At 41.8% G+C, this 14,584-nt stretch overlaps 1 protein-coding gene across 1 annotated transcript in view; it reads left to right on the top strand.

The window, feature by feature from the left end:
* The window catches only part of DIAPH2 (diaphanous related formin 2), a gene marked incomplete at its 3' end in the record, with an annotated part of 192,240 nt that overhangs the window by 18,630 nt on the left and 159,026 nt on the right, over positions 1-14,584 (top strand). Inside the window, exons 2-4 of the mRNA XM_015412100.1 lie at positions 4,357-4,389; positions 6,229-6,405; positions 10,781-10,885. Coding sequence (XP_015267586.1) covers positions 4,357-4,389; positions 6,229-6,405; positions 10,781-10,885 — 315 coding nt within the window. The remainder of the gene's footprint in view (positions 1-4,356; positions 4,390-6,228; positions 6,406-10,780; positions 10,886-14,584) is intronic.

The following is a 14,584-nucleotide window of genomic DNA, read 5'->3' as shown; positions in this document are numbered from 1 at the left end:
GGGCCGGGAAAGCCGGCGGCGGGGCTCCCCGCCCTCCCCCGAGCCACAGCGCTTCTGCCCGGGCCCGGGGGATGCAGTGATAGGGCTCTCCGGCCTCCCCGAGCCACAGCGCTTCTGCGCGGCCCGGGGGACTCGGCGGCGGGCCTCTCTGGTCTCCCATGAGCCGCAGCGCTTCTGCGCAGGCCTGGGGGACCCAGTGGCAGGGCTCTCTGGGCCTCTCCCGAGCCGCAGCGCTTTCAGTGCGGGGCGCTAGGGGTGGGGCTTGCTGCTGCCACCATTTGTGTGGGCTCCTGGGCTGCTGGAGCAGTGCTCCGGCATGATCCGGCCCCAAAAGACCCCGGCCACATGACCACGGAAATGACTTTGGACAGTGCTGGCTCTTCGGCTTGGAAATGGAGATGAGCACCACAACCCTAGAGTCGGATTCGACTGGTTTTCGAGGAAGGGAAACCATTACCTTTACCTAGCTTGCTTAAACTGTCCAGAAGTTGGCAGTTCAGCCATCTGTGGCATGCTGAATTGCCTTCCTTTTAAGATGTAAGTGTTTGTGAATATTGAACAAAGGGCTATTTTGTTAATTTAACAAAATGGCCATTTTATCTATGTGGAGAAAGCAGATTATTCAATGATATTCCACACTTCCATCATGATAGAATCCAGGGGTCATTTTGTAGAAAAAGAGGCGCAGGAGCTCATTAGCAGAACTCATTAGCATCACTTATTTGCCTATGTCACACACCCTGACATCACCGGAAGTGTGTCAGAAGGCAACACCCACCACTCAGGCGCCACTGGACTGTTTTGGATTGCTAGCTATTGGGAGGGGGGGGCATGCAGATCTGTCCTCACAGAAGAGGGAGAGCTTGTACCTGAATAAACTTGGTCTTAAAGGTGCCACTGGACTGTTTTCGACTGGGGGGCTGGGGGGGGGACTCTGCAGCTTACCTGGCTGCTTCTTGCTCTGACTGAGAGCTACTAGGAGCAGGGGGTGGGGCTTGTTGCATGTGCCCGCCCTCTGGGCTCTTTACTGCCAGAGCTCCGCTCCTGTGCGCTCCTGCAGGAAATGACCCCTGATAGAATCACTGCTCATAATGTTTTTGTCCCCGTGGAAGCATATTTCCATGTGATAAGATTATTCCCCCCCCATGATTGCAGTAACATTCAGAGTGAGTTAAGATAAAAGGTATATTGCTTATAGGTAACAGATACATAGATGACCAGTAATTTTAAGCCTGCTCATCAGGCCTAAAATTGTCTAGCACAGGCGGAGTAACAACCACCAGCACCACCTTAACGCTAGTTACAAACCTATGTTGTATTGAGAAAGTATAATTAGGCAATTTGAGGTCTTACCAGTTACATGGCTAGTGGCTATGCTAAATGTAATCTTTGGTGCTTTGTATACAGTTGTTTCCTCCCACAAACATATTCTCGTGGCTTGGCGTGGGTGCATTCTTTTAAGAAGTTGTGGGTGTGGTTGGCTCAGAAATGTTGCCCTGCTCTTTGCGTTGTCCTGTTTCTCATGGTGCATTACACGGTTGCTAGTCCTTTAGAGACTCCTAGTGGGGAGTTGGAGTTAATTCCACGTGATAGAATCCACAGCCACCACTTTTAACACAATTAACTTTTTTTTTTAAAAAAAAGGTTCTTGTGTGCGGATTGACATTCAGTGGTTTACTGATTAGTTGATGTAGCATTGTGTATTTTTAATAAATCTGTTACAGGTTACTTTTGTGCATACAACAAATTCTAGAAATAAACAAAATGCCCTCCAAAACTGAAATAGAAAGTTTAGTTGAGAAAATAAAAATTTCTACATGGCTGCGCTCTTCTCTCTCCCACCCTTTTATTTCAAAATTGGGGGGGGGGGGGAGGGATCCAGGAAATGTGCAGGTTTCTATGGATAGGATTTTTTTCCTAGGCTGAACAGTGCTGAAAATGTTATGATTTCCCTTCAGATTGCAATTTTTAGTTTTGCGGTAAGTGTGCTCCACAGAGAAATGGGCCATGCTCTGATAGAAATTGTTTGCTTATTGGGTTTTTTGAGCATATTAAAATCTGCAGTTTCCTGAAGACTTGTGTTTAAAAGGAAGTACCTTATGTTTTCTTTCAGCCTTTTAAAAGTGAATTTCAGACAAAGTTCTGAATCTGTATTGCAATTAGAGCAAGATTAGAGTTCAGATTGTTAATGGAGCTCCACTTCAGTAAAAGTCATACTTCAGGGACACTAGCTACAATAATTGACTGGTTACAGCTTGAATTATGTATGCTTTCACATGGCAACATTGATTGAACACTAAAGACTTGTTCTCCTGTCACTTGAGAAGTTAATCAGTCATAGTTGAAAGAAAGGAAATGCAAGTTGTATTGTAATAGCCTTTTCTCTTGTTTGCTGTGGACTTAAAAGTGAAGCATCCGTTTACTTACACTTTAAAACAGTGCACAAAGCTTACTGTTTGTTTAGATGGCTAGGGCAATCCTAAATGTGCATACTTAAAGGTTAATCTGACTTCAGTGAATGTGGCCTGCTGGTAAAGGTGCCTATGACTGCAGCTTTAGAATCAGTAGTGCAGTTAGGTAAATTCCCACTTCAAATGCAAAGCTATAGTTTGCCTTTTGGATCCCTATGTTGAGCGCTTGGAGTTGGAACCCTGGTCTTCTGTCCAAAGTCTGTTTGTCATGGCACAACTGCTTAGAATAGGCCAGGCCTCATTCAGAAAGGAACTGTCATGTGAAAGGCAGCATTATTGTGTACTCAGGATCAATATATTGTAGAAGAAGAGACTATAGCGCCAAATCATTATCTGTCCCTGTCATGTATATGTTTTACAAAGGGTTGTTGGAAAATTGAACATTGGAGTGCTTGGTATCTTTTTTGGCTAAGATTCAAGGATTTGTGCCTACAGGGATTTTTTTTTTTTTTGCTGTGGTTTTTCCCTCCAACACTAACTCTTTATGCTCTATGACAAACAACTTTTGGAACTGAGGAAGTTTTTTTAGAAAGACACACATTTGTCATACGTTACAGAGGGAGTAGAGGCATTAACTATTCTCAAAGTAAGAGTTCTTTGGTGATTAAGTACTTCTGATAACTTGAAGTACGCTAAATTTGAAATGCTTCACCTCTCAGTCCACAGTGGCTTTTCAAGATAAATGTTTCCACCAGCAATATAATGTGATAGTCACTTAAGCAACAATTGCCTGTTTTTATCCCTGTACTAAAACGTGGGATGTATGCATAAATGGATCGTAAATGGATTCAGTGTGTCAGGTACCAGGTAAGTGGAAACAGAGGTACTCATCATTTGTTAATCTTCCTTTATCTTGTCAAGTCAAGTGGTTATCCAGAACACTTCTGTGTCATTCTGAGCTGGACCAGCTGTCAAATTATAAAATATGGTTCTGGCAGGAAGGGGAAAGTGTGAGAGGAGAATGAAAGCTAACCCACTTCCTGTATCACCTCTCGGTCTCAAGCCAAACAGTCAAAAAGTTCCTTTGTTGAAGCTTTTAAGGTCCAAAGTGGATATGATGGCAGAAAACCTTACGTGCCTTTCAAAAATTCTAGTAACAACAGCAAAGGAAGGGACCCAGTTTTGGATCAGGTTGCAGTGTGGAAGTACAGTTAAATAAAAAAAATAAAAAACCCCTTATCCCCTGTATAGTTTTCCCACTGTGACTGACCCACATCGATAGTACTGTTTGCCCCACTGGGGACACAATTCAAGTTTGCATGGGCCAAACCGCTGCTCCGAGGGGAGTTATTAGTATTGGGAAGCTCTCATATTCCTCCCCTGGCCCTGATGCAAATCTCTCCCTCTGCCAGCGGCTCCTATTTTAATAAAATGTGGATTATGTCTCCTTTGGTCTAACAGGGATAGTCTGGAGCCCTGCTCTCCATCGCTCAAAATGGATTTAGAGTATCATTTTGGTTTTAAAATTTTCTCCATTGTTTAGGCTGTAGTGCAGCAGAAACCGTTTATTTGCTTAAAGCCTGTTTCTTTGTCAAAACGGTTTCAGAAAGATTTCACATTATAGCTTATTTAATATATTCTTTGTTCTCTGATTGGTTTGCGTTCTTTCACCTGTATGTCCAAGCTCTTACCCTCCTTGTTTTGTTTATGCAAGCCGCTCTCGTTTGCTAATGGTGATAATGTAGGATGGTAAAGTATCCTAGTGGAAGGTGGTCAAGAATCAAATGTTGTGGGAGTATTAAATGCATGGTGTCTAACAAGACTGGTGGTTATTTCATCATTGAGAAAAGAATTGCAAAAAAGGCTTTATTCAAATTGTATGAGAAAAGCACTTTGTTATTTTAAGTGCTGAGTAACATGCTTTTTCTTTCCTTGATTTGAATAGAACCTTCAGATAAAAACCTTGGCAGATGATGTGGTAAGATTCTCATGTGCTGGGTTTGTATTTATCTCTAGTGCATGCTGCTTGTATTGTACATAAAGAAACTGGGCAGTGAAAAATGAAGGGTATGAAATGCTCCACTGGCTAATTCTTCGTTTTCAAATCTTAGAAACACTGTTTTCCTTTTTGGTGTTTTCCCCCCTTCCTCATTTAAAATACCTCTTTCTGTCATGTCTCACGCTTCTTCAGTGTAGCCAAACAGTCATAGGCGAAAAGCTAGGACATTTAAAAAAAAAAAATCTCTGGTACTGTCACAGACACTTGGATATGACTCTAGGGAGAGTCACTTTTTAAAAGTAATATGAGATGTGGCCCTAAGTGATGAGGAACTTGAGAGCAATGGTAGCTAGCCTTTTTGGCAAGCGTACCACAGGACAAGTCCAAAGTAAAGAAGAGTACTGGCCTTCTGTGCCTTGGTAATATGTTACTTCTGGACTGCTAAGCTGGAGAGCAGTGGAGGAAAGGGAGGCAAGACTGAAGAGCGATTTCTGTGCTGCATTTTGGCCATGAACTTTCTAGTTCCTATCAAGGTGTATCACTGAATTTTGAATGCCACAAACTGGCCACCTATACTCTAAAGTTACTGGAAGTAAATTTTGACTCTGAGCACAACGTCTAAGGTTACAGCCCATTTTTTATGTTCAGTTTAATGGCTGTTATAAAAAAGATATTTCATTTTAAGAAGCTGGACATACCTCCCATTCTACACTCTCATGGAGCAATTCTTGTGGAACTCCAGTATAATCTCCCGTAGTTGGTTATGCTGCTGTTGCACCAGATGCTAGGCAGTTCATGTTCTCACCTGCCCTTTCATAGAGCATCTAGTAGCCCTTCATTTTCAGCAGAAGTAGGAGTAGACTGCTCTTTTCTACTAATATGCAAGCATGCATGTGTTACTGAAAGATACAGAACTGACTAAATCATGATACTTGCATTACTGACTTTAATATTCTCTTCAACTAATGCCTGTCAAACTTGCAAAAGGGTTGTTGGGATGCCACATAAATGCTAACTTTGTGTGTATGAAAATGAAAACTAATGAAGAGACTGTACTTAATTGTAGGTTTGAATTTTTCAGTGTTGTGACTCAGGCCTCTCCTGAAGAACATCATATAAAGCCATGGCTCTGCCATTTTGGAAATAGCTAGTTGATATCTAGTTGAACAGTTTGTAGCCTAGAGGAGAATCAGGTGGTGCCTCTAAGTTATGATGTATATATTCAGGGCCGTGTGTACACTCTAAGTTTGTGAACATACTATTCAAGCATGGAGTTTTGTACTGAGGGCAAATGGAGCATCCATCTGTAATTCCGATTTTTATTTAGTTTTTTTAAAAAAATAAAATATTCCCGAAAGAGTACAGACAGTAACTGATGAAATCTGTAGTGCTGTCTTGGGTTCTTTCTAATGATTAGTGCTGCAATAAAATTTATTCAAACTAAGCACACTTTCCATAATTTATACAAGGTTGCAGAACTCTGCTTTTCTTGGTTTAAGACATAAATTACTTAAGTGCAGAATTTGGGAACTATTCAGAGTACACACAGACCCAGTCCCAGGTAATGTTTGTTAATTGTGCATCTAAATTAAGGCATGATTTATAGGTTATAGTTATGTGTTAAAAGTTTGCAGTTTTAACTGAGGCAAATACCATGCCTGGACAAAATGAAGAACTTGCAATACAGTCTCAGAATTGTGGTGGAATGGCTTACTTACCTTTGTGGCATGATGAATGTGTTACTGGCATGTGGTGTAGTGAGAATATGTGTTCCCTTACATGTAAATTCTTAAAATATTCTGTCTTTTCCCCCTTCAGCGTGATAGAATAACCAGTTTTAGGAAATCAGGTGGCAAAAAGGAGAAACTTCTCATTCAGCATCCCATTGACACACCAGCCTCTATCAGTGAATTGCCAGTGGTTCAGCCATTGTTTGATGAGCGTTGCATGAATTTATCGGAGAAAGAAGTTATGGACCTGTTTGAAAAGATGATGGTAAGGGTTTTTTTGGCGGGGGAGGATTCTAAACTATTTAACTGAGATTTTTGTGTTATTTGCTTATTATTTCTTAGTTAAAGATAATTCATCACTCTCTAGAGCAACTGCAGATGCTGTTTAGCAAATGGATCTTAGATGCATGAGATCTCTGAGTTTGGTCAGATGGAGGGTTAGGAAGCGCATAATAGTTGCTTTGGGAATGCTGATGAAAAATTATTTAATGATGTATCCTTCATTACAATAACAGATTTACAGAACCTAAAGATTTAAAGCTACAATGGAATAAAAGCAAGAACAAAAACAGCAATCAGTCATAAAATCAGCAGTCCAGAATATAGAATGAAGCAATTTTGTGACATGAAAACTTCATATGTTTTCCAGAATAAAATCATTTACACAGGTTTCTAAAGGTAAAAAGGGAGGTATGTGACAGCCCCCTGAAGCAGAGAATTGTACAATCTAGAGCAAAGGCTGCAGGCACCTTTTGAATTTTGAGAGGGGATGGCACCCTAAATAGCTGCCACAGGAGACAGAGCCAAACTGACTGTCATACTTTGCAAAATAATTGCAGAAGGGGAATAAAGAGAAATGAAAGAAAGCCCTGGGGGGAGGGGGGATGAGAACAGAGAATAAAAAGAAACCCTGAAAAGCAAATGGAACTACAAACCTGGATCTTCCTGATCCTCCAGTGGCAGCTGCTGCTGTTGCATCTATGGAAAACGTTCATTTGAATAAGGGCCACTAATAACAAGACCTGCCTTATGAAGGCCCCACTCCTTTCTGAAATAGCCCACGGGCACCATGTTGGGGAATCCTAAACTCCTGTATACCTCCCCAGCATATGTTTCAAGCAGTGGTGTTGGATTTTGAAGTGCTCTCATCATACAGGCTAGGTCCTTCAGGAGAGCATAACCCAGTCTAGAAAACTGTCACAGACCATTTTTAGTTTTGTAGGCTTCCAGTATAACTTGCCATACTTAGCATTACAGGCATTAAAAAGATACAACCACTCATGAAACAATGGAAACACCAGGTGACTTATTTTTTTGGGACCTAGATATAACATTGGTTTGACTTTGCAAGTGTAGTGTCATTAACTAATCTTCCTGGAAAGAGCACTACTTATTTTTATGCAGAGAATGCCATAATGGAACACGTACAATGTTATTTTCTTTTGACTCTTCCTTGTTAATTTCCTTGGGCGTGATGTAGTGGAGATGCCAGGCTTGTGTCTACAAATAATTATTTACACAATTAACTTATTTGAGACTACAAGTATCTGGCCTCTTTCTTTTACACACTCTGTTTTTTGAATAGACTACAATTAATATATCTGCACTTCCCTTTTCCCCATTGTGATTTTTCTGCTTTTGTACTGCAATGGAGTGCACGTGGGGAAAAAGAAAAATACAAATTCCTTTCTGCACTCTTCCAGTTCCCAAGGAATTGAAAATACAGAATTAGAATTTTTAAACAAGTTAATGCTCTCATCAGATACTCTGTGATAGGTCACTTGGAGTATCTTGTTTAGATACAACTTATATAATACACACAAGCTTGGTTGCCCAGAAAACTGAGGTAGCTGGCATGACTGTGATCCACAATGCATTTCACCTAGCCCAGCGGCAGCAAGTGGCTAGCAGCACTGAGCAGGTGGTGACCAAGACTGGGACGTGCAGCCTTTTTCACCTAGTATGGTGGCAGTGAGTAGGAGCAGTGGCTGGTGGGCGGTGGCTATGCCCACAACTTACCCTAGACCCATAAACTAGTCCACTATTGCCCAGGTGCTACTGCTAACCCAGTGGAACCAGTCCAGTGGTAGCGAGCAGGCAACAATGTCTAGCGGGTGGCATCAGAGTATGTAGTGGGTCACAGGCATGGCTGGCAACTTTTCAGCACCACTGGCCAGTTACCGCCACCAGGGTGAACTTACTGTCCAGCAGCATCTGCACCTAGCCGGTGGCAGTAGAATGAACGATGGGTCCTGAGCCTGGCCATTGCCCACTCGGCGCACCTACTTGCTTCCCCTCTGGTTAAAATCTTTGTTAGCGTCTTTGGGTACGTGGAAGCTGTTGGCAAACAAAGCTGAGTTGCTCTTAAATCGTTAACTTTACACTGTTAGCCTAGTGAGTGAGGACTTGGAACTTAATTAGTGATGCTGTGGAACTCTTGGACTCCTGAAAAATAATCGGAGGCTGGTTACTTATAAAAAGAAGTGACTGAATTTATTTATTTATTATTTATTTAATTAATTAATCAATTTCTACCCCGCCCTCCCCACCAAAGCAGGCTCAGGGCGGCTTACATAAGATATTGCACAACTAAAACAAATTTAACTAAAATCATAACAATATACACATAAAACATACAAAGTTCTAGTGCTAGAACTAGGATGATTCATATGTGATGGCGGGCAGTACAAACAACCAGCTGCCAGTGTAGTCTGGGCTATATCTGGTTATTTATAATGATGTTAATATTGATATTAATATTGATGTTGATGATGGTGTAAATATTGGGGCCAGGGCCTCAATTATATAGTGCAGCTCCTTAATCAAAAGCCTGGTGGAAGAGCTCTGTCTTGCAGGCCCTGCGGAACTGTAAAAGGTCCTGCAGGGCCCTGATGTCGTCTGGGAGCTCATTCCACCAGTGTGGAGCCGCCACTGAAAAGGCCCTGGCTTCTCTGGGGCCTGGCAGAGCCAGGCGATTTTGGGATCCCAACTGTAGTGCTCTCCGGGGAACATGTGGGGAAAGGCGGTCCCTTAGGTATATATGGTCCCTGATCATATAGGGCTTTAAAGGTAAGAACCAGCACCTTGAACTGAATTCAGTATGCTATGGGCAGCCATGCAGAGCTTTTAGCGCAGGATGGATGTGCTCCCGCATGGGGAGGGCCAACAACAGCCTGGCCGCTGCATTCTGCACCAGCTGCAGCTTCTGGATTTGGGACAAGGGCAGCTCCATGTAGAGAGCATTACAGTAATCTAATCTCGAGGTGACAAATGCATGGATCACTGTTGCCAGGTCATTGCATTCGAGGAAGGGAACCAACTGCCTAATCAGTCGGAGATGATAAAAGGCTGACTTAGCAGTGGCTGCTACCTAGGCCTCCATCGTTAAGGAGGCATCCAGGAGCACTCCCAGACTCCTAACCTCTGACTGGCACCAGCGACGGCCCATCGGAAGTCAGGACTGGAATCCCTACCCTCGGACCACTCCGACTCAGGCACAGGACCTCCGTCTGTCAGATTCAATTTTAATTGACTAAGCCAACCAGCCACAGCTTTAAACCTGGAACTTTTTGACCCTGTAAGTAGGGAAAATGCTGCTCTTGGTCTGTTAACCCACGTGCATATCCAATGCCATTGGAATGCAAATAAGTGAACACATGAAGCTGTCCTATACTGAGAGACCTGTTAAAGTTGGTATTGTCTATTCTGAGTGGCAGCAGTTCTCCAGGGTCTTGGTTAGAAGTTCCACTGAACTACTTTCAGATGTTGTACCACTGAGCCATGGCCGTACTGTATGTACACATGAGCAGGGCTTTTTTTGCAGGAACTCATTAGCATAATAGGCCACACCCAACAGCAGAAAATTGTTAGCATATTAGGCAACACCCCAACATCATAGCTCATTAACATATTAGGCCACACCCCATGCATTCCATTGGCTTGCCTGGGCAAGCCGGCCCTTGGACAGGCCGGGAAAGGCACGGGGAGGCATTTCTCCCCGATCCTTCCAGGGCCCCCCTGGCCCGCCTGCCTTGGAGTCGCTGTGTGTTTGTCGCTCTCCAGGCCTTCCCTCTGTAGCCACAAAGGCAGAGGTTTTGGCTGTAGTGGGAGTGGCCAACTCTGAAGCCAGCCGGAACTCCGTTCCTGTGCGTTCCTGCCCCAAAATAGCCCTGCACATGAGGATAATATAGCTCACGGGTGGCCAAACTGTAGTTCGGGAGCCACGTGCGGCTCTTTCACACAGTCTAATTTATTGTTAATAAAAAGCAAATTTTCATATTTTTATTGAAAATTTTGTTCATGTCTTGCAGCTCTCAAACATCGGATGTTTATTCTGTGTGGCTGTTATGTTTAGCAAGTTTGGCCACCCCTGATATAGCTTATTTACTGCTTCAGTTAATTAGCCATGAGTTAGGGGATAGGCGGGAAATGTCCTGGCTAAATAAAAGCATTTGTGCATTAAAGATACTCCTGTAAATTGATGGTTTAGCCTAATGAAGTAAAATAACTTTTCTGAAGTAAACATTCATCCTCCTTTTCCTTGAATGTTGAGGAATTCTTCTCCTTTGTACCCATGGAGATTAATGAAAACTATGAAGTAATAATTCAATCATGGCAGTGTTGTGCCTGTTTCTTTACAGGAAGACATGAACCTGAATGAAGAACGGAAAGCTCCTTTACGAAACAAGGACTTGACTACAAAACGTGAGATGGTTGTCCAGTACGTTTCTGCAACTGCCAAATCTGTAAGTGGGAAACCTCCCCCCACCTTAAGACGGGTCAGCTAATATGCTTAGCATCATCTGCAGTTTTCAACTTGAATCTTCAGGCTTTTGCTTCAATTTGCCCTTCCTAGAGTGCTTACAAAGCTTCCTTCGTAAAATCCTTTAAAATGCCTTCAAAGATGGCTAAAAACCTTAATTAGAATGTATTACATATCTCACAACTGCCTGGTAATCTGAAACATGATGCTGTCTTTACTGTAAACCAATAAGTATCTTAAATCCTCTGCTCCAGAATAATCATCAGAGCTTTTCAGTGTCTCTTGCATAGTTAATAACACCAACGTGGAGAGGCTGATGGCACTCAAACAAGGCATAAAAAGTATCCTACTTCTGTGTATTATTAGCTATTCCATCTGATATCCTAGGCTCAGTATCATTGAAAGTCAAGGCTAAGGTGACAGAACAATCTTGTTTCTTAAAAGCCACGTTATAACTTCATGGATAATTTCACCCCCATTCTGCCTGACAAGGTGTTTCTAAACTTTAGGATTACTTCACAAAATCCTTTGTTGCAGTAAGCAGTTGCTGTTTAGCCAGAAGCTGTGTTGCCCATGCACAGGCCATTTCACAGGTTGAAAAGGCCCTTTGAATCCTGGCCAATGAGTCTGAGCTGCAGAGGTAATAACAAGTGACAAATACCTGGAGATCTAGACTTCAGCAGTTTAAACAAATTATGTGGCTGTCTGGATTGCTGGCACTGAGTTTTACTTCGCAGACTCGCAAGGTAACAGGAAGCTTTGCAGAAGCTTGGGCAGCACCCTGATTGCATAATCAGGGTCCCTAAATTCTAGGCTTTAGAATAAGACAGAATAAGTCAGCAATCCTAGACAGTTATTTCAATATCCCTTGCACACCCAGGCACACTGACTCTTCTGCCTTTGAAATGCATTCACTTAAAAGTGACTGATATAGCTGCTACTACTTCACAGTGTTTAGAAAATAGATTTCAACTTTAACCCTGTGTTGCTTTTTTAAAGAAATCATGAGTAGATTTTTATATACTACCCTCTTTATAGTGAAAAATGTAAAAAAATTTTAGTTATTTCAGTGTAACAGCTTCTAGTGATGGCTGGGAAAATACCCTATGCAGTTTACCTACACCTTAGCACTTTTGGCTGTTAACAGCAGCCATGTACAAACTACTGTTGAATGTCAACATAAGCCGTATGTTGTATCAGTCCCAAAAAAGTTGCTGTATGTTTTCTAACTTGTCTTAGTGTCCAAGGGCAGAAATATGTTCCAAATGATAAGTGAAATTTGCCACTAACCTAATTTTAGTAGAATTACATGATGCACAGTGTTTTACTTTGAAATTCCAATGAATCTTTTCCCAGTTCTTGTACCCAAGTTATTGTTCATAGCAAAGTGCTTTGGGAAACACAAGCTTGCATATTGAGAACTATTTTTCAAAGTACCTAATGGCAGAAACATAATCATTCTACATAATAAAATCGGAGTGCAAAATGGAGATAACAGTAAATGAATAATCATGTGTTGTATTAAAACCAAATAGTAAATGAGATTATGTTAGTGGTTGCCCAGTTTATTTATAAATGTGGAGTGGAGGAGAGATTATATAGAATAAGCACTAAATGCATACAGTAGTGCAGAACATGCAAACAGTGCACATTGTCATACCTAAAACACATATGACTATTTTTATGTGCAATAAACATGTTTCACTTGTTGATCATTTAATTGTCACATGAGCAAATCTATAGAGTGCTGACTGTGCTTTATTAAATAGACACAGATTCCATTCATGTCTTAAAAAAGAGTTGAAGCATTATATCCTGTTCACTGTAATGCAGTGCAGATCTTCATTTAAACAATCTAGGATTATAGACTGATTTTAATATTTTGCGGGGTTTAAAAGTATTATTGATTTGAGTAATGTAAAGCTTTCCTCTTTAATTGCTTTTAGAAAGCAATTGTTTTGGGAAAAAGTAAACTTAAACAACTTTTAATTAAAATGGTGAAGTATGCTTTGTAATTCATAGGACAGCTGAGTTGGAAAGGAAGTTTATTTTTTAAACTGTGATTTAAAAAGCATGACTATAGCTATATTAATAACTATTACTAATATACTGCCTTGCTTTATTCCACTCAATACAGTAGAGCTTTGCCATTCATAGAGCTTTTGTTCCCGGGATCACCACGAACGGCAAAATCCGTGAATACTGGGAGGCAGGGGCCTGCTGCCTCCCAGAAGCAAAGCAGCCACATTTCATGAAAAAAAATGTGATTATTGTCATGTAGGCATGGGGGAAGTAAAAAAAAACATGCTGCAGACCTCATCATATGATCAGACTGTGAATGTGTGAAATCACAACTCACACATCAGAGAGTCTAATGTAGTCATGCTTGTTTTGCCATAACAGTAAATAATAGGTGGGAACCCACAAGAAACTTGCACGGCAGTTATCCAATTTCTCACACCTTTTCTTCCTCCCCTTTCCCTTTACCTCTTTCATACTCTTTCTCCCTTCTGCCCCCCTTTTCTTACTCTCTATCTTTTCTCCATGCATGTTACTTCCTCCTTTTCTACCCCCTCATCATTCCCTTTGTATTTCTGCCTCCCCACTTCATCACTCTTTCTCTCTTTCGACTCCACCCCATCACTCTCTCTTTCTGCCCCCATCACTCTCCCAGCCTCCTGCCTGCTTCTTCCCTCACCCCGCACAGCAGCAGCAGTGATGGTGGCAGTGCTCCCAGCCACCCACCTACTTCCTCTTCCCCCGCAGCAGCAGTGGCAGCTCTCTGGGAATCACAGCACCCCTGCCCCCTTTTCTGTATTATGTTACTGACAGAACCAAGCTTGGAATACTATGGTTGCCTAGCAACAGCCACTGCAGGAATCTGTCTTTTAAAGCTACAGGCACTCCTTTTATCATTTTCAGCTTTTTAAAGCTGCCCAGCTTATTTTTAAAAAAAGATTTCACATTTTTCTGCAACCCTAGGGCCCTTTTCAGGTTTCTTGAAAGATTTGTCTTGCCCATTCACAGCTCCAGTCACTGGATTTAAGTATTCAAAGATATATCCTGAGTTCACTATTAAAATATAAGATATAGAACCCTGACCTGGATAGCCCAGGCTAGCCGAGTCTCATCAGATCTTGGAAGCTAAGCAGGGTCAGCCCAGGCTAGTATTTGAATGGAAGCCCACCAAGGAATGGGGTCATGATGTGGACGCAGGCAATGGCAAACCACCTCTGAACGACTCTTGTCTTGAAAGACCTACGGGATTGCCATAAATTAGCTGTGACTTGACAGCACTTTCCACCACCAAGTAATATACAAGCAGGTACAACAAATTGATTGAGTCGGGGTTACATTGGTTTGAATTGCTGGCCATGAAGCCTGCTTGGCGGCCTTGGACAAGTCACAATCCACTTACATAGTTTTATTATAGAGAGTCATTAGTATAAAACAGGATAATCCATGTACTTCAAAGGAAGTCTAGGATATAGCTATGATAAATACACTTGGGTAAGTTAATCAAAGGTTGTGATGTTCACGTTGACCACTCAGACCAAAAGCTGCCAATTAGTGTTCTGTTCTGCATTGGTAGATTTGATCTGATGTAACTACTAAATTTATTTGTAAATGCACTAATTTTAACATAAGAGTTACACTGAAACCTCGATATTCTCTTTCCTTT

The sequence above is a fragment of the Gekko japonicus genome, unplaced genomic scaffold (genome assembly GCF_001447785.1).
Source record: "Gekko japonicus isolate JY-2015 unplaced genomic scaffold, Gekko_japonicus_V1.1 scaffold1575, whole genome shotgun sequence".
Lineage (NCBI taxonomy): Eukaryota > Metazoa > Chordata > Lepidosauria > Squamata > Gekkonidae > Gekko > Gekko japonicus.
Note: the sequence above shows the minus strand (reverse complement) of the source record. Positions and strands in the feature narration are given on the sequence as shown.